At 35.0% G+C, this 20,976-nt stretch overlaps 1 protein-coding gene across 5 annotated transcripts; it reads left to right on the top strand.

The window, feature by feature from the left end:
* Positions 1-2,033: 2,033 nt before the first annotated feature.
* LOC126758840 (transmembrane protein 94) lies at positions 2,034-17,323 on the top strand. Of its 5 annotated transcripts, none has more exons than XM_050473243.1 (10): positions 2,034-2,415; positions 2,606-3,239; positions 3,575-4,301; positions 5,027-5,186; positions 8,988-9,084; positions 11,578-12,358; positions 12,680-13,908; positions 15,433-15,556; positions 15,620-15,869; positions 15,938-17,323. In XM_050473243.1, exons 1-10 carry the CDS (start codon positions 2,237-2,239, stop codon positions 16,008-16,010), a joined length of 4,254 nt encoding a protein of 1,417 aa, XP_050329200.1. In that variant the 5' UTR covers positions 2,034-2,236; the 3' UTR covers positions 16,011-17,323. The 5 variants fall into 5 exon arrangements, with proteins under 5 accessions (XP_050329200.1, XP_050329199.1, XP_050329197.1 ...); XM_050473242.1 differs by having other exon boundaries at positions 11,578-12,376; XM_050473240.1 differs by having other exon boundaries at positions 11,578-12,598.
* The last annotated feature ends 3,653 nt before the right edge of the window (positions 17,324-20,976 follow it).

Genomic DNA, 20,976 nt, shown 5'->3' with positions numbered 1-20,976 from the left:
AACAAAGGATCCAACAGCTGTTAAATTCTTACACTCGGTTTTAGAAGGTTAGAACTAACTAAAAATCATATGGATTTAATTCTAGTAGCGCTATCTAAGTGTCGGGCTGGGGACTTTTCAATTAACCTGTTAGCTCTGATCAATTTGATTCGTACTGACAGTAAATGGTAAGGCTTCTCAGCCAGTACAAACATAAAACTATTGTTCCAAATTTCAATACATTTTTTATAAGCCTCGACTGCGATGTTTTTCAGCGAATTTTCATTTTTGCCGTTGTTTTGGACCGCTTGACTAGTAAAGACCCGTTTAATGAATGAACCTCTTAAATGAAGGTGTACAAGGACCGGCTGGAAACTGCCACGAAAAATTCAGACCGGCAACGCCGCAATCTCTGTATATCTACAGCCTCTGTATAATCTCTGCTGCTCTCTTCTCAAGTTTTATCAATTCGCCGCATTGCTTCAAAATAATTTTTTGCAGTTTTTGTATTTGTAAGCCATTGTAATCGTGCGGTTTCTCTCTCACAAAGCGAATGCTTTGTTCATTGATGACAGGAAGGAAACTTTGGCAATGCCGGAAGTAATGTGTTCCCCTTTCAAAGGAGCGCTTTGAAGTCGTATTAATATGCTACTTGGGCTGACCTCAAAAGTGATGCAATTAAGAGTTGATACCGTTATTTAGCTTACTACGTGTTGCAAAGTAGAGAAATAATTCATGAATTTAATAAGCAAGTAGGAAAGTATTATATTTGGATAACTAAATATTACGCCAAGTAGAATATTAAAATATTATGACTATTGAAGCAACGTCCAGTTTTTCGATACCATTTTTGACTCAGTATTATTCAAATACTCAAGTCCGCGTTAAAGATGGTCATCAGCGATACCAATGAATAGTGTTTATGCTGCTGATACTGCAACAGGCAATCACCCGTAATTTTGGTTTCGTCGTATCCGTTCCGATAATTTTAATACCAAAAACTCACCAAACTCTGGAAAGCTAAGGTCGAAAATATTGGTGAAATAATACAAATCGTCAAATCCGAAAAGCCTCTTGAACGGAATTTCAGAAACGGATGAATGCTGATTTGAACAATGAAGAATGCTTTGCTATGTGCGTGGTGGGCCGGTCAAGGCATCATCTACTTTGCACTTCTATTGTCAACAATTGTCTGAAGAAAGCAATCGAGCCGAAGTGATCCTTCTCCACCTCGTTTTTCCAACGGAGTGGAGGTCTCTTCCTCTGCTTCCCCCGGCGAGATTTGCATCGAATACTTTCAGAGCTGGAATGTTTTCGTCCGTACGTGCGACCTAGTCAGCGCAGCCGCTGTTATTTTCATTTGGGGGCGTTTTTTAGGTGGCGGGTCCCAAGCCCAGCGCACAACAGGGAATATTTCGCCTTCTCACTTTAGCTCTTCTTCAAACGGATGTTCTTTGGCTACCCAGAAGATACTTGGTCTAGGATCGGAAGTCGTGAGCTGATTGATCCATATGTAAATTGTTTCTAACCATTCCCAAGTGAATAGCAGTCAGGGAACATTCCTGAATGAATATACATATATGAACTTCTACACATGACTCCATCCTACTGGATTCATTCTAACTATGCTAAATAACACGTTGAATTTAATAATAATATAGTTATATATTTGTAAGGACTCCGACGTTTCCTGTTGGCTGTTATTCGTAACTTCGTGGTTCAGGTTTAGTTACTGTTTATTTCAAAATCATAACATGACAATTAACATGAATTACGATACATCTGAAGCATATACTTTCCATCTAATGACCACTACTGCAATGTAATGTATCAGTTATTAAAAAAATTAAAAATGCAACTAATATACGAGAATTTTGATATAAATAAATAAATAATATATTTTTATAAACAAATTAGAAATTTTTCACTTCAAAGGCATACACTTCGTTTTTAGCCTTGGCAACCCTGTGCAATTGATAAGAGATTGGCAACAGCTGATTGCTCTGAAAATTACAGTTGTCAAACCAATTTGACTTTTCATTTGTTCTCAGCAATAATCGTGAGTGAGTTTCAATTTATTTGTGTTTGGAAAAGTAGTGTAAAGTAAATTGCCAAAAATGCGCTGAAAAATTAAATTGCAACAGAGTGTGTGACCGATTAAATAGGCCAAAGACCAAAAGAAAACAAACAAATTAATAAAATTCCAGTTTGCGGCGGAGTTCAATGTAAACGCTAGACGCATCGGTTAGTAGCAACGATGTCGGTAAAGTCACAACGCAAAGCCGTTGCTACGGAGACAATGGGGAATGCGACCGGTGAAGGAGTTTCCCATGAAAAACCTAATTATGGTTTAACTACGCGTGTTGCATTATCACGTCTGCACGACGATATTGAAAAATTGTTGCGTGAACATGAGGCCACCTACGCCAAAGAGAGGTAAGTGCAAAAGGAACATTGCTAGACTTTCGCGTAACTGTTTGTGTAAATATACATATGTACGTGTATGTATGTGTTTTAGTCTAGTCAAGAGTGTTATTTATGTACATATTGCTTGCGACTGTTTGCATACTTAATTATTAATAATATTTGGACAATTTCCAAATTTTCGTGTTGTTGTTTATTGCAGCTACTATCGCAAACTGCGTTCGGCATTCTTCAAACCAAGCGACACACCATTGGGATGGCCTGCAATCACAGCAACGTTATTCACTATGATTGCGTTGCTTATTGCTGAGGCATATCTGGCGGCGATCTGTGTTGCGGCTATCTTATCATTGGATTTGTGCGTGGTGGTGCGCGAAAATCATTTACGTCGCACCGAAATCTACCGCAAGACACGCCAGGCACTCGCCGATATACGACTCGCTGAACGTGATCTATGTGGCGAGTGGCAACCATGCAATTATCCGCATCTGTGTTGTCCAGTTTCACCTTGTGTGTCGCTGCAGTGGACATATCGCGATGGTAATATTGTGAATTTACCGTGGGCCTTATTGGTACGCGGTGATCACATTGTACTACGACCGGGTCACATAACGCCCGGTCCATGTACGGAAGTGAATGGAAAGCGCACATTTGAAATGCATGAAATATATGGCCCAACACAGGTGAATGATCCGCCAGTGCGTCCTTTGGCGCGTGCACCTCTACCAGACTTAGTATGCACATTGCAGACGACGCCTTTTCTGGATAATTTGCGTGTGATTTTGGAAAACTCATTGAAGCGCCCATCGACGATATACAATCAGCAACGTTATTTGGTGGGTAGTCTAGTGTTCTATTGGAATGTTTGCTTTTCCACTGAAGTGCTAATTAAATTATGACGTGTATGTGAAGAATTCTATATTTCAATTACATGTGCGCGAACAGACGCATAAAATTATTGTAATTTTTTATAATAAGATATTATTTTTAATCAGTGTAGTTCACATTTGAAAATAATGTCATTTACATGAAAATAATCCGTGCTTAACCACTTTTCATTGTTTTAAATATTATTTTTAAAATTTTTAAGTATTTTTTGTTTACATTTTATTTCTTTTAGTTTAAACTACATCCTAAAATGTATTAACTCAAACTATTTCTTCATACACAGCTTGTAACGAAATACATACAACAATGGGGCTTCATATGTGCACTTTGTTTGACGCTTTTCGCCGGCATGTTGCGTATCAATGGCTTGAGCAGTTCGCCCAATGTCGGCACACATCCCAATGAGCAACATTATTGGAAATATGTTTTCCTGGAAACACCAGCCGCTGCAGTTATACCATTACTGCCTCTCATATTCCCCATCATGTGGATATCGATGAATTTATGGGGTGTGGCAAGACTACAGTGCTTTCTCAAAATACCACAAGTGCTCATCACTAAAGACTCGGAAAAATCGTTCGAAGAAGACTTGGATGCGCCAACTTTTGATTATAACAATATATCACTGTTGCGTTCAAATGTTTTTCGCAATTGGTGGCAACTGTGGCATGGTGATAGTGAACTACTACCTCGTTCATCGAATTTAGTACAGGTATTGGGTTCCATAACAGCACTGTGCTGCATTGACAAGAAAGGCATACTTTCATGGCCAAATCCAACAGCTGAGAAGGTATTCTTCCTACACGATACCGACAATGATCGCTTAGACGATCGCAGCACAAGTTGTTCAACGCTGAATACCGAAAGTAATCATACGAGTCAGGCGGAGAGTAAAAACGGTGGTATTGTTGCTGAAGTGCTCGATCTAACACATGATCAACACTGTCCATTTCGTTTGGAATTCGATGATCATGAGTGGAAGTCGCATATCACATCACTTAAACCATTGGGTGCGTAATGAATGTAAAATTATTTCATATTTATACACTGAACTGGATATATTAAATTTGCCACGAAATTTGTAATATCCAAAAGGAAACGTTGAAGACTCTAAAAAGTATATATATAAATGATTAACAATTATTTAGTTTTGTCCGCCTGTATATTCGCTGACTAGTCCCTCAGTTTTTGAAATATCGATCTGAAATTTTGCACATGTCCTTTTATCACCAAGAAGCCGTTCATTTGTCGGAACGGCTGATATCGGATCACTATAGCATATTGCTGTCATAGAAACTGAGCGATCAAAATCAAGTTCTTGTATGGACAACTTTTTTATTTGACAAGATATTTTCACGAAATTTGTTACGCGTTATGTTCCAAGTCAGCTCTTAAGAAATAGTTCAGATCGGACCATTATAGCATAGCGCTGTCATATAAGCTGATCACTCAAAATCGAGTCTTTGTATGGAAAACTTTTCTATTTGACAAGAAATCTGCACAAAATGTGGCATGGATTATTGTCCAAGACAGCGCAACAATCTCTCAACAAATCGTTTCGATAGAATCACTATAATATATAGCTGCCTAACAAATTGACCGATCAAAATTAAGTTTCTCTGTGAAAACTCCTTCATATGTAAAGAATATTATAGCTTCGGCGCAACCGAAGTAAAAGTTTTTCCCTGTTTTATCTTTTTTTAATAAAAAAAATCTAAAAAAATCCCCATTTTAGGTCTCGCAATACTGTTGAATACTTGTTCGCCGCTGACGCATGCACATTACGCACAATTCTGTGGACATGTAACCGCCGTGGCGATGCTGGATAAAGATTTGGTGCCAGTCACAAATCGGTATGCCCACGTTGACTCCAGTTTGACTAGCTTTTTGCATGGGTACGTAGTTCATTTTCGAAGCTTGCCTTTTCTCTTTTTGATTTCAACTCTTTTGGGTTTCTACTATTTTCCAAATATATATTTTTTGCCTATATTTATAATATTAAACCAATTTAATTCTAAATTCTTTTTTCCATAAACTTAAATTTTCAATTTTCTCAATTAAAATTTTTGTATTTTGCACAAATATGAAGCGAACAATTTTGAAAAACCATCAGTTTTAAAGCAAACAAAAGAAACAAGAAAATCAAGCGCCAAATTCCAAATTAACAAAAACAAATATTGTATGTATATAATCCATTGAAATAAGGCAAACTCAGCAGAAAGCGTGCTACGTACTGCTACTGAAGCGCCAACATAAACTGATTTATGCACAAAAATGCCAAGTTTTATTGCGCATTTGACCGAATTGTTGAAATTCATGTAAGATGCGAAGCTATTTTCCACAGCATTACACTAACGCACTTACCCAACAACAACAATAACAGCAACAAAACTCAATCCAATTGGTTTTTTGCATTATTTTCGCCATTTAACATTTTTCGCCGCTATTTAATCATACTTTTTTAATGCAAATTTGTTTTTTTTAACGGAAAAAAACTTTTGTACTCATACAAAAAGCTACGCTGAAGCATTTAACGCCACAAATGAATAACAGGTTTAATTGCACTGAATAAAATATGTATATTTTCTCATGTTTTTTATTCGCTTTACTTTTCCAAATTGTTAATTAAAAATCTTTCGGCATGTTTTTTTCAAAATTTTTATAAATCTTGAATTGTTGTGAAATTTCTTACGTAAATAACTGCTTCATAAAAGCTCATATTTTATTGCAATAACCATTATTTATTTTATTTTATATATGTATATGTATGTAAACAGTTAAAATATTACTTTATTTCATGTCGCACACTCATATTTGTTATTATAGTAATTTTCGCCATTTTAATCATTTGTAATTGTTTAAACAATTCGCTGATTAATTATTTATTTTTTATGAAACTAAATTGATTTCATATAAAAACGTTATTTATTGTATTTAAAAAAATCAAAATTAATTTCTCCTTCCATAGCGGTTAAGGTGTAGGTAATAGAAAAAGAAGGGGAATCTATACATTTCTTTTGCTTTTCTAAAAAAGAACTATTTTCAAAAAAAACTATTTACTTATCACATATTTGTTTAAGAGGTTATATCCACTTGTGAATTTCGAAAAATCGATTTTTTTATATACATTTCGAATGTACATATGTATGTATATTGAAGAATATTCTCTATATGATTTCGGTTGCACCAAAGCCCTTTACAAATACCAAAGAACCGTTCCCACGACAGTCGGGTCTATGTAACCGGAGCGGACCCGGATTTATATCCGTCCAAGTACTGTCAACTCGGCAGAATTTTGCCGCTACAATAACAAATACCAAAGATTTCTTACAAGAACTAAATTTTAATCGGTCAGTTTGGGTGGCAGCTGCCATATATACCATTGACTTTCATAGATCTTGGACAATAATCCTTTCAAAATTTCGAAGATATCTCGTGAAATGAAAAAGTTTACCATTCATGCACTGGATTTCTTTCGTTCAGTTTGTATGACAGCTATTTGCTTTAGTGGTCCGATCTGAGCAATTGCCTTAAACAATTAACCATGTGCGTTCCCACGATAATTGGTTCTAAGTAACCGGAACGGACCCGGATTATTATCCGGTCAAGGTCTCTCAACTAGGCACCATTCCTTGAAATAATTTCCGTAATGTTTTCTGCCACCCACAACAACAACAACTAAAACCTATGTCAAATTTCGTGAAGTTATTTCGACCAATTAAAAAGTTGTTCATACAAGCACTTCACTTCAGATCGATATCTTAACAGGCGGACGGACGAACAGACGTACAGAAGACGGACATGACTAAATCGACTCAGGTTATCATGCTAATCATATTATATATATATATATATTTTATAGCGTCGGCCGCTTTCTTCTGGTTATTACAAACTTCGTTGCAAACTAATAACGAGTTTTTCAATAGGGACTCTACAAAAGTAGACCGATAGGGAAAGCAAACGACACCATATTTTTTCCCACTTTTTTGACATTTTTCTCCAGTAAGGTTTGCCATTTCACCATAGAAAGATATACGATCCAACAACGAGTCGAAATTATTAAAATTTACTACCGAAATTCGGAGTCAGTGGCCTCAACTTTATGAGCAGATCAAGACTTGAGCGTCTAGTGGAAAAATTTGAATCCACAGGCACAGTACAAAATGTTCCCCTGTCAGTGAGACAAAGAAGGGTCGATAATATTGCTGCCGCTAGCGCATCAATTCAGGAAGACCCAAATCAGACTCTCACACGTCGTTCTCCTGCCTTGGCCATCTCTGTGAAGTCGTTGTGGCGAACTTTGCGAAAAGATCTTAGCTTACATCCCTACACGATCAAATTGACGCAAGAACTAAAGTCTATTGACCACCAGAATCGTCGTATGTTCGTGCATTGGGCTGAGCCACAACTTGACAATAATCTGGATTTTCATCGAAAATTCAACTTCAGCGATGAGGTTAATTTCTAGATGAATGGCTTCGTCAACAAACAAAATAGGCGTTATTGGTCAGGCAGCAATCTAAACGTACTCCAAGAGTCACCATTGCATCCCGAAAAAATTACGGTTTGGTGCGGTTTATGGACCGACGGCGTCATTGGGCCGTACTTTTTCCGTGATGACCAAGAACGTCATGTTACTGTGATTGGGAATCGCTCCCGCTCAATGATAACCGAATATTTTTGGTCCGAATTCAATGATATGGACTTGGACAATATGTCGTTCCAACAGGACGGCATCACAAGACACACAGCGAATGTAACAATCGATTTATTGCAAACCAAGTTTGGTGGTCGTGATATCTCACGAAACGGCTCAGTCAATTAGCCGCCTCGATCGTGCAATTTGACGCCGTTAAGACTATTTCCCATAGAGCTAAGTCAAGTTTATGGTATATGCCAACAAGCCAGTGGCGATTGATGAATTTCGTGCGAATATTGAACGTGAAATTGCAGCAGTATCGATCGATTTATGCTTTAAAACCGTTGAAAATTGGTTTCAGCGTCTGGAATTCTGCAAGAGTGCCCATGATGACCATGAAAAAGAAATCGAGTTCCATGCATAATGCCATCGAATGTACTTTCACAGGAATACAACATTACTTACTTACTTTTGTAGCGCTCTTATTGAAAACCCCGTTATAACCTCTTTTTCTGATTTTCAAGTGGTTATAACCCCTTAATTAGTTCTAGCGCTTTTCAAATATATGTATTTATTTTATATGCTTATATCTGAAACTCATTTCAGTTTCTACCGTTTATACAAGTATACGAATATCTTTATTTTTTAACTAACATGCCAAGCAGCTTACTTGTATATGTATGTATGTATGAACACTGACCAATTTCTATTCGTAAACTTTCTCTTCTCTACAAAATCCATTTGTGATCATAGCTTCGTATTTAAGTCACCGATTATCTAAGTGTTTGTGTATTTACAAATTTTTCAACAAAAACATAGAACATTTTCTTATTATTTTTTTGTATTTGAAAATTATTCACACTTAGTTTTTACCGTTACTTATGTAAGCAGCGCATCATTGGCACATTCCTACATACATAGAACATTTCTACATACGCAACTTATTTAGCCCATATTTACTTGTATTCAACCTTACACGTTCAAAAAACCGCATTTCCTCCAAAATGATTTTTACTAATTTTAAATTTTACTATTTGCAATGTGAAATTGTGTGCAGACGTTGCCTCTGCGAATTGGCCAAACAAATCGGTTTTAAAGATTCTGCTACAGATCATTTCTCACTCGAGGGTCAGTTGGCTTCTTACAGACATTTGGTGAGTAGTGAATATGTTTTTGTGAAAATCAGTACTTTTAACTATGATTCAGATAAATATAAATATATGTAAATAGTTGATACATTCACTTAACATGGCTTTGAAAATATCGACTTTGAAGTTAATTTGACTAACGTTAACGTGAATAACGATAATGGATTATGGAACGATCTCCCTCATTTTTTTAACACATTTATTAAGTTCACTTCTATGTGTGTATGTTTGTGTGTAACTCATCCAATCCATCTGTAACTTTAGTAAAAATTGAAATATCCTAATGAAAGAGGATTGTTCATAATTTTAAAATTATTAATTTATTCTTCAAAATTTTCATCCTCAAAGTCGCCCAGTGCCAACGTTTTTTTCCAATCCTCAAAACTGTTGTTAAAATAAATTCCCAGAAAAGCCTTCAATGCGTGTGGCGATTCACGTTTAATGTCTTCAATTGACTCAAAACGGTTTCCCCGAAGCGATCGTTTGAATTTGCTAAATAGCCAGAAGTCACACGGAGCTAAAGAGGCGAATACTGTGGTTGCGGTACGATATTGGTTGAAAATTTCGCGAAAATCTGACAAAGAATTAATGCAGTATGTGACGGTGTATTACCGTGGTGCGAAAACCAAAAGTTGTCTTCCCACAATTCCGGCCTCTTTTTACGTTCAGCTTCGCGCAAACGACGCATAACTCAAATAATATTCCTTGTTGACAGTTTGGCCGGTCGGAAGAAATTCGGAGTACACCACACCTCGATAATCGAAGAAAACTGTCAACATAAGCTTGATTTTTGAACTGCTTTGACGTGTTTTTTCAGCTTCGGCTCACTTTTGCCTCGATATTTGGCCGATTGATCATCTGTTTCCGGGGCGTAAGCAAAGATCAACTCAGATCTCACGCTAGTAATAATACGTTTCATGACATTCTGGTAGTCGGCACGCGACGCTGTTATTCGAAAAAATTTTGTGATTTTGGAACAAATCGTGCGTTCACTTTTCGGTCTTTCAAAATGGTTTTCACTAATCCTTCCGTTATTCCAACGGTGCTGCTAAGATCTCTGACTGTTAATCGTCGATTCTCTAGCACCAATTCTTTTATTGTAGTGACGTGGGGATCATTAGTTGATGTTGACGGGATCCTGGACGTGGTTCGTCGTCAACGCGTTCTCGGCCCTCTTTGAATAATTTTTACCAATCAAACACGAATCCAACATATTAAATGTTGCGGCAGCAGACTGACTGTCATACCAACCTAAAAAAATGGACTTTCGCGAGAAATTTTAAATTAAAAAGTCATACTATTTTTTGCCCAAAGTAGTATAACAATGAGGCTAGCACTTGTAGTGCATTCCTTCGTAAACAAGTGTGACGCATGCGTAATTATGTTGTCATTCTTTCTGCTCGCCCTTATCTCCAATTTTTGCTTCAAAAACGTTTTAGTAACGCCTTAGTTTTGTTTTCTATAAACAATAATAATAAATTTTTAGTTCATTTGAGCCATTCACAATATTAATTCTGGTCAATTAGCGCCAAAAGCGCCAATCTTACGAATATGTAGAATATCAAATTCATAAGATTTGGCCATATCTGTTTCGCTATCTTACATTTGGTTGTAGATTTCCATCTATTCTGAGCTATTTGTTCTAATTGCGTATTTAGCTCGCTCTTTAATATTCGTAGCGGGCACAATTTCGTCTCCGCTTTTGACTTGTCTAGAGAGGCTCCCGACGTGGCCAACTCGTCTGCTTTTTGTTACCGAAAATGTTTCTAAAACCGGAAAACCAAATTATGGACAAATGAATTTGACCTGTCACCCGCTTTAAAGCCTTTCTAAATTTGTTGCCCACGCTGGAGTTTATTTTTGGCGACGACAAAGCTAACAAAACCGCCTGGCTATCTGTGTAGAAGGTAGCTTTCTCTATCTTCCCGGCTTTCTCTATGCCTACTACTTCCGCTTGGAAGATGTTAACTCAGTTTGGTAGACGAATGAGGAGAGATATTTCAAGATCCTTGACGTATGCTTCTGTCCCTGCTCCACAAAACATTTCGGACCGGTCGGTATTAAACCTCTTCTCCATGCACGTCTAGAAATTATTCTCACCTGGAAGCTGATACATGTATTTTTATGGCAGAGAAATGGTGAATCGAAGACAGTTTAAGTAAAGAAGATAGGCTGCAATTGGTATAAAAACTATATGGAGTTTAAGGGAAGGTTTGAACCGATTTTTTTAATTTGTATAGCCGATCAAATCATGTTCGAAATAAGAGCACCTGATTTCATGAAGATATCATAAATAATTTTCGGTTTCAATTTGGGGACTTTATTTCTGGGTATTTTGTGTTTGCGGGTTGAATATTTCGTGGTTTCGAACCTCTTCCACTTATTAACTCTGTGCAACATATAACAAAATTATTTGTAATAAAATGAAATTTTATGAAAAATCGTGGGATACAATTAACAAAACTATGAATATTTGCTCCCTCTCTTACACACATCCAGCAACCGGAGGTGGTGCGCCGTGACATCCGCTTCGCACGTCAACTGCAGCTGTCGTCTAAAGTGAAGGTACCCTTTCCCCACTCACTGTCGGTGGTGATGCGGGAAAACCCTGCCGGTTACCTCTCGCTCTTCACCCAAGGCACCGCCGACATTATAATGGATTTCTGTGATGATTTCTGGGATGGCAAGGACTTGCGCCCTCTGTCGGCGCAAGATCGAAAGAAAGCGCTTGATTTCTACCAACGCAGCGCGCTCACCGCTTACTGTACGGCCTTCTCGTATCGTCCGCTACGGCATGGCATCATTGGGGCGCTCAGCGGCGCACAGCACACCGGCGGACCGATTGCATACTTAGAACTACCGCCCGAGTCGAAAATCCGCATGCAGCATGTCGATCGCGCGCATTGCGATTTCGAGAGCGGCGGTCATATACATACGAAATTGAGCCACAGCATCAGCACTGATTCGCTCTTGTTCAGCGAAAGCAAAGACGATGACATCAACGATGTGGAGGGCTGTTTCGAAATGCAGTGCCATCAGGTATTCATCGGTATGGTAACTATGCAGTATCAAGCGCAGATGGACATTGTTCAGCTGGTGGAGCGGCTGGAGCGCGCTTGCATACGTTTCGTACATTTCAGCAAAGAGAACGAGTTGCGCTCGCGTGTGTTCTCCGAGAAGATGGGTCTGGAGTCCGGTTGGAATTGTCACATATCCCTTTTGAATGAGGCGGATGATAAGGCCTCAATGAATACGGCTGCGGATAAGGCCAACACCAGCGGTACGTCCGGGCGTTCGGGTAACAAAAGTTTGCAGAGTAATAATGAGAATACCATCAACATTGTTGAGTCCGCACATGATCACAAGACAGCCATTAGCACTACCATCAACAAAAACAACAACACTGCCACAAGCACCATCAATTCAACCACCAATAATGTTTCATTGCCTCATAATGTAGAAATCATAAATCAGTGCACCAGCACGCAGAACACCACAACCACCACCACCATCAACATAGGTAATCAGAACAACAATAGTAGTAATATTAGTAGCACGCATCCCACACATCAAACGCACCTAAATACATCGAATATTACAGGCGGTACAGGTGGCACCGATAACGACGCGGACGACGAAGGCAGCGATCTGCATCATCTGCTACCGCCACCCAATCTCGAGTCTTCCAAAACGCTGAGCTCCTCAGCACCGGGCGCCATCTCCAATCCCGATGACTACCAAGCGGTGCAGCTTAGCTCAACACCGCCCTCGCGTCGCAGTAGCGTCAGTTGTGGTGGTGAAGGTAACGGCAACGGCAAAGACGCGCCCTTACATCTGGTGGATGGCGGCAGCAAAGCTACTGCTGATGCCGCCGACGATGAGCACCGCCAATCGGAGGACTCTGCCATGGATGAGAATTGTCGCTCGATGAGCATCATAACAGAGAGTACCGAGCAGAGCGCACCCGTGCACTTTGACATGTCGAATCGCGCTAAATTGCCACGCGGCATCGAGAATATACGTCCACATTTGGAGCAGGTAGACAATGTGCCATTGCAAGTGTCGCTATTCACAGACTGTTCGCCCGAGGCGACGCGCCAAATGCTCGACATTATGCAGTCGTACGGTGAGATTGTCGTTTGTCTCGGTTCTTCGGCCAGCAATTCAAATGCGAATATATTCCTGCAAGCCGATTGCAGTATAGCTGTCGAGCCGCTTTATCCGCAAGTGTGTCAAGATATTGCCGCCTATACGGAGGGCAACTTAACGAACAACAAATTGCGTCTGCTGCGCCTCAAGAAGGATCTCAATGGCGAGGAGAAGTATGGCAGTCATGAACCCTACACCACCGAAGAGCTGCTCGAAAGCGGTTTCTATGGCAATGATGAGCCACAAATGCGTCCGATGCAAGCTGCCGGCAATACAGTGTCTCCCGTATACTTAGGTCGCCTGCTCAACTCGTTGCCCTGTTCCATATCGGTGTGTCGCGATGAACCGTTATCGCTGGTGTCCATTATCGAATTGTCGCGTCGTTTTTCGGCTGGCCTTTGGAATTGCATACAATATTGGGCTTGCTGTGCCGGCGCGCTTTCGATGATCAATATTTTGAGTGCTTGCCTCTCGTTGCCGCCACTATTGACGCCGCTTATGGTGCTCTATTTGATGAGTGTGCCAGTACCGTTGATTGCGCTGGCCTTGGCGCACATCGATGTCGATCCGAAGATTATGAATCGTGCCACGGGCAAAAAGCAGACCGAGTATGATACAAAGGTCTTCGGTTTTGTGATATGGTGTTATGGCTGCAAATTCATCGCTCCCATTTTGATTATGGTAAGTACGAATTTTGTTTTGCAATCTATCCAAAGACCTTAGTATAATGAATGTTATACTTTAAAATAGTTTTTTTGTCACGAAGTTAGCAACACCCAGAAGGAGATCCTATAAATTAGGTTAAATTAGGTAAATGAGCTGATTTGATTTGAGGCCATGAATAATACTACTTGGACAGCTAGAGACGCCTGCTAGAACTCCTAGGTATGGATCAAAAAGAAAGCGCCTAGAACATTTTAGCCTAAATTTTATTAAGGTGTCTAATGTAAATTCCCGCCGATTCCTAGAGTTCGTCGAAAGCATATCAACGAAGATGGCGAGAAACTGTCTAGATCATCTCATCTTCCTCGTTGCAACGTTGAAAAGTTCCATCATCATCCAACCTCATCGCGTGAGTGTCAATGAAAAAGTGTCCAGTTAGTACAGCTGTCGTTTCGGTGATGTGAATCTTGTTCAATGGACGTTTTACGTTCCATTCTCGACCAGAAGGCTTTTGCAACCTTACAGCTGCTGGTTGCTGACTAATGCTTGTTGAGCTCGCGCGAGCCCCGCACATCCAGCATTCGAATAGTCTCCGACTATTTCGCTGTGGCCAGGCACCCCGACAAGTTTAATAAGGAGTATCTTGAGACTACTGCTAGAGAGGTCATACACTCCTTGACCAGCTTTGAGCTCATTATCCTCCCTTAAAAAATCGGCATATGAGCGAAGTGCATCTCCTGCTACCTTGATGGCTGCCACTTTTGCTTGAAAGACACTAAAGTGATGTGGTTCAGAATGCCAAGAGTTGATTGAGAGTTCCCGACAGAAGACTCTCCTCTAAATTTCCCCTTAAACCTCCGTCCATCGATGAAAAGGTTCACCGCGCCTCTTCTGCAGCGAATCCGCCCTATACACATATCCTTCGGAGGTATCTGCAGATGTCGCCAGAAGTAAGCTCCGTGACGCAGTCATCCAAGTTATCAGGGATGCAATCCAAGTGAGGGAAATTTTCGGAATATTCCGCTATGGGGCTCTTAATGTGTTCAGCTTCCCAGAGTCTCATAGCAACCTATGCCGCTATGCGATTAGCGGCTACGTCCACGGGTGCTATATGTAGAATTGCATTAAGTTCCATTGTTGGTGTTGAACGTAGTGCACCACTGATACCAATAAGAGTCGCTCGTTAAACACGTTCCAGCTGTTTAGTGAGTGTAGTTTTTCGAGCGCCCTCTACCGGAAAAATATAATATAGAACAGAATTGACTAAAAAATCATTCCATCATTCTTATCAATACAAAAATAATCCAAAGGAGAGTTCTACTTTGCTGGATTATATAAGTAAACCTAAGCAAATGGTTAAGAAATTACGAAATTATCTCCATAACAAGGAAGAAATAGTAAATGTAATGAAAATTCTAACATAAAAGTTTATATATATATATATATACATACATATATATATTTTATACCCGAGTTTCTAGTTGAAAACATTTCCTGGAAATATATTCTTGTTAGCCTAATATTATTTCATTTCTCCCACAGATTTTCGCCTATTGCACATTTATGGCGCATCCCATCGAGCTCATGGACATTGACGAGGAGAAATTGCATATCAACTTGCAAATCGCGCGTATCTTCTCGTTTCTCGGCATCTTAGTGCATTTCGGTGAGCACATTTGTTAGCATATTTACTAGATACAATACTCATTCAAGCATTTTTACCTTGCAGTGGTGATTTCCGCCTGCTTCGTGCACCGCGATCACTCGTTGTGGCAGCGCAATCCCTTCCGCAATCACATCTGGGCTTTCACCTGCGGCTGCACGCTGCTCGTGCACATCGTGATCTGTGCGGTGCAAATAGTACTGCAGGACAACTTCTTCGATGAGGCATGCGGCATGTGGCCGGCGATCGCGTTCCTCTACGGCGGCAGTTTTATAAGTCTGGCAATCACCGAGATTTGCAAATGGCAGGAGATTAAGTGAGTTTCTTAAATTGAATTTATTTTTTACTTTTTATTATATTTTATTTTTGTTTTCGCTTTTACAGAGTTAACACACGCTATCAGCGCCGCGCGAGGCTTGACTTTGGCACCAAACTGGGCATGAATTCACCGTTTTAAACACATACTACACAACCATAATAACAATTGCGACTGAACATGTAAGCGTTGAGTATTGCTAAACAATCTAAAGAGACTAATTCGAAATCAAAGAAACAAAAATAAGAAAACGTTGCAAAATGCGCAATAAAAAAGACCCTAATTACTTACTAAAAAGGCAAAATAAAAACATATTTAAATAATAAACGATAAGCAATTCAAGACGTAGTGCCAAAGTTGCTATAAAACTTAATACAAAGCAAGAAAATTACAAAAAACGAAAGCAATTAAGATTAAACATAAATTTGTATGTAACTACTATGTATGCCGTAAGCTGAAAGTGAAATGTGAATGCGTCGCTGACACTGCCTATTACTTAAATATATTCCAAGTTTAAGAGCAAAAAGCTTCTAATCCAGAAAACGGCACCGAAAATAACGGTTATTTTGAGTTTTTCGGGCTGAAGATTTTGTCGTTAAAAAATATTTTTTTTGTTCACATTACTATATTATCATATTTTTACTATTTTTTCGTTAAAAAATATTTCTTTGTTCTGATTAATATCGGTTATACATATATTTTTTTTAGAAAAAAACACCATTTTATCTGGACAAAATAATAAAAATCACAAAAATATCGGTTTAATTCAAAATAAAAATCGAAAATTATCGATAAAGTATAACCGGAAATAGTAAAAACCCGAATGTGACGACCAAAATGAATAAAACTAAAGGAAAAATTCCAACCCAATAAAACGATTAAATCGTAGTTTTTTCTAAGTAAAAATAATAACCGTTACGGTCCCGTAATAATAGCTTGCAGATTGAAATTATACGTAGATGTGTATGTAAAGATTCTCTGAAGTCACGGCGCTAACCTGGGACTCATCTTTGACCGTGTGCTGTGCCATTAAAAGAATTGATTTCAGCTTTTGCTCTCAATAAAAAAAAACGCATTTCCTTAAAATTTTCGACTGTTTCTCGCGCGCATTCACATTCATGGCATATTAAGTAAAATATCGTAGCTTCTAAGTAAATAGTTTTTAGTGTGTGCTGTTAAGGCAATTAAGTACATGTGTACACTTTTTTATGAACCGTTGTGTTTTATGTTCATATTTTTGTATTTTATTGTATATATTTAACGCATTTTCATATATTTAACGAAACAAAAAGTGTTTACGAATTTTTTCACTTACTAACATATACAGCTATGTAGAATTTACTATGTTTGATGATCAAAAATAGAAGATATCGCAGAAGACAAGTTAAACAAACAAAACGTATAATAATATTTATAATTACAATATTTAAATATATATTTTTTTAATACTGCGACCGATTTTTTTAATTTTTTTATTATTTTTTTCTTTTTTTTAATATTATTTTTATTATTATTATTTTTATTTTTTTTATCATTTATTTTTTTATTATTTTTTTATTATTATTATTTTTTTTATTATTATTTTTCCCTTTTTTTGGGAACCACCTTGTTTTTAAAAGTTGTGAATTTTCACAGAAAAAACACGTACATACTACATACATATTAAAATGTGCATACAAAAATACATACATACATACATATGTACATATGTATGTATGTACGTACTATAATGTTTCATTTAAAACTTTTTTATTTCTTTTCGGTAACATAATAAAAATGTGAAAAATCGAAAAAAAAAATACTTAAAGCAAGAATTAAAATTTTCAGACTTTTTTTTCTAAACATAAAAACCTATTTTTTTTTTAAATAAAATCAATGAATAATTTTTCGAGTTTGCTTGTGATTTTTTGGTGCTTAGAAATTTATCTTTTCATATTTTATTATTATTTATTTTTTATAAAACCTTTGAGAATCGAATTATAATTTGAAACAAAAAACTCTTAAAATTAAAATAGTGCGTAATTTTTTACATACAAATATACATACATACATATGTACGAATGCTTTCATATTTTCGTTCATCAATTTTCTTCACAAAAATTAATTAATACAAAAAATTGTTTTTCCAAAAATATTTTTGGAAAAAAAATAACGCCCACATACACAAAAATCAAAAGACAATTTTTCTGAATGACTTTAATTTTTCCATTTATTGTAGAAAACTATATATCTTAATGTTTTTTTTTCAGAAAATTACCATTTTCTTAATTTTCAATTTCTTAATTTTCCATTTTTTTTTGGAAAAAAAATATTTTTTTCATTTTCATTTTTTTAAATAATATTTTCTTAATTTTAATTTTTTTAGCAAAAAAAAATTTTCTTAATTTTCTATATATTTTTCTAGTTCTAGTTTTTTTCTTAATTTTCATTTTCTTTAAATACTATTTTTTCCTTAAATTTGAATTCTTTTAGAAAAAAAATATTTTTTTAAGAAAATTAACATTTTCTTGATTTTCAACTTTTTTTCAAATAATATTTTCTTAATTTTCTATTTTTTTTAGAAAATTACAATTTTCTTAATTTTTAATTTTTTTGAAAAAAAATATTTTCTTAGAAAAAAATTGTACAAAAAAGGAATATTTTTTGAAAATAATTACCACTTTTTTTAAATAATATTTTCTAAATTTTCAAGTTTTTTTTTGAAAATTACCATTTTTTTATTTTCAGCTCTTTTTTAGAAAAAGCAATTTTTCTTAATTTTAAATTTTTAGAAAAAAAAAAATATATTTTTAAATTAACATTTTATTTGTTTTTCAATGTTTTTAAAAAAAATTTGTTTATTTTTTTTTAAGAAAAATATTTTCTTAATTTTCTTTTTTTTTAGGAAAAAAATGTTTTCTTAAATTAACATTTTCTTGATTTTCAATTTTTTTATAAAAGTTATCATTTTTAATTTTTTTTTTAGATATTTTCTTAATTTTCATTAAAATTACCATTTTCTTCATTTTTAAATTTTTTCTAGAAAAATACAATATTTTCTTCATTTTCAATTTTTTTTTTAGAAAATTACCAATTTCTTAATTTTCCATTACAATTTTTTTAATTTAAATATTTTTTTTGAAAAAACATTTTGAAAAAAAAAATTTTTTTAGAAAAAAATTTTTAAGAAAAAAAAATTTTTTAAGAATTAATTTTTTTTTTTTAAGTAAATTTTTTCTAAATTTTCTATTTTTTTAAAATTATTTTTTAATATTAATTTCATTTTTTGTTGAACAACCTATTTTTTTCTTAATTTTCATTTTTTTAGAAATATTTTTATAGAAAGCAAAAATTTTCCTAATTTTCTATTTTTTTTTAGAAAATTACCATTTTCTTAATAATAAATTTTTTTAAGAAAAAAAATATTTTTTTAATAAAAAGTTTTTATAGAAAAAAAATATTTTCTAAAGAAAAATATTTTCTTAGTTTTCTATTTTTTTTTAGAAAATTACAATTTTTAATTTAAAATTTTTTTTTGGCAAAAAAATATTTTAAAAGAAAAAAAATTGTATAAAAAAAATAATATTTTTTTTTAAATAATTACCACTTTTTTTTAAGTACATAATATTTTTTAAATTTTCAATTCTTTTTTTTGAAAATTACCATTTTATTTATTTTCAATTGTTTTTAGAAAAACACAATTTTTTCAATTTTTCAATTTTTTATGAAAAAAAATATTAAAAAAAAAAGTTTTTATAGAAAAAAAATATTTTCTAAAGAAAAATATTTTCTTAGTTTTCTATTTTGTTTTTAGAAAATTACCATTTTTAATTTCAAATTTTTGTTTGGCAAAAAAATATTTTCTTAGAAAAAAATTGTATAAAGAAAGAATATTTTTTTAAAATAATTACCACTTTTTTTAAATAATATTTTCTAAATTTTCATTTTTTTTTTGAAAATTACCATTTTATTTATTGTCAATAGTTTTTAGAAAAACACAATTTTTTTCTTAATTTTCAATTCTTTTAGAAAAAAAATATATTTTTTAAATTAACATTTTATTGGTTTTAAATTTGTTTAAAGTAATATTTTCTTAATTTTCTATTTTTTTTAGGAAAATAATATTCTCTTAATTTTCAATTTAAAAAAAAAAAAATTTTTTTTTTAATTAACGTTTTCTTGATTTTCATTTTTTTTTATAAATGTTACCATTTTTAATTTTTTTTAAATATTTTCTTTATTTTCATTAAAATTACCATTTTCTTAATTTTCAATTTTTTCTAGAAAAATACAAATTTTTCTTCATTTTCAATTTTTTTTTAGAAAATTGCCAATTTCTTAATATAACTTTTTTTGAGAAAAGCTCTATTTTTTTCTTAATTTATGTAAATTTTTAATAGACAAAAATCATTTTTTCTTAATATTCAATTTTTTCTTATAAAATTACCTTTTTCTTAATTTTCATTAAAAAATACTATTGGTGTGGCAGACTTTGTTTTAAAATTATCAAAATTCCCAAATAAGAAAATATTATTTAAGAAAATTAGCACATACACAATTTTATTTCATTTTAATATTTAATTTCACTCCAATCGCCAAAACATTCATAAAAATCGTAAAAAAATACTAATTTTATTTATTACACATTTAATATTTTATTTATAATTTAAATGAACAAAAAAAATAAAATAAAAAGTATAAAAAACCCACCTGTTGTTTTATTTTTAGTAAAAATACGTCTGAAAAAAATTTCAGTACCAAAAAAGTCGTTGCAAAAATAATTTGCATCAAAACCATCATATAATTACAGCAAAATTGCCAAAACATGCAAATTTTCCCGTAAAAGTAATTCCCACAAAAAACCGACCGACCACCCTAGCGGCGGCGTCAGAAAATTCATTTTTGGCTGCGCACGAAATTCCCAATTTACACCAGGCGCGCAGAACCAGCCAGCAAGTGGCGGCCGGCAAAAAAATAACAAAAATGTAGCGTGCTTTCAGGCGCTCTACTAGACGCTAGATGGCGCTGCAATAACCAACTACAGTTTGTGTGCCAACAGTGCACAGTTTGAGAGCCACACACACTATCCATAGCGGAAGTGCAGGAATAATAAGAAAAACAACCACAA

The sequence above is a fragment of the Bactrocera neohumeralis genome, chromosome 5 (genome assembly GCF_024586455.1).
Source record: "Bactrocera neohumeralis isolate Rockhampton chromosome 5, APGP_CSIRO_Bneo_wtdbg2-racon-allhic-juicebox.fasta_v2, whole genome shotgun sequence".
Taxonomy (NCBI): domain Eukaryota; kingdom Metazoa; phylum Arthropoda; class Insecta; order Diptera; family Tephritidae; genus Bactrocera; species Bactrocera neohumeralis.
Note: the sequence above shows the minus strand (reverse complement) of the source record. Positions and strands in the feature narration are given on the sequence as shown.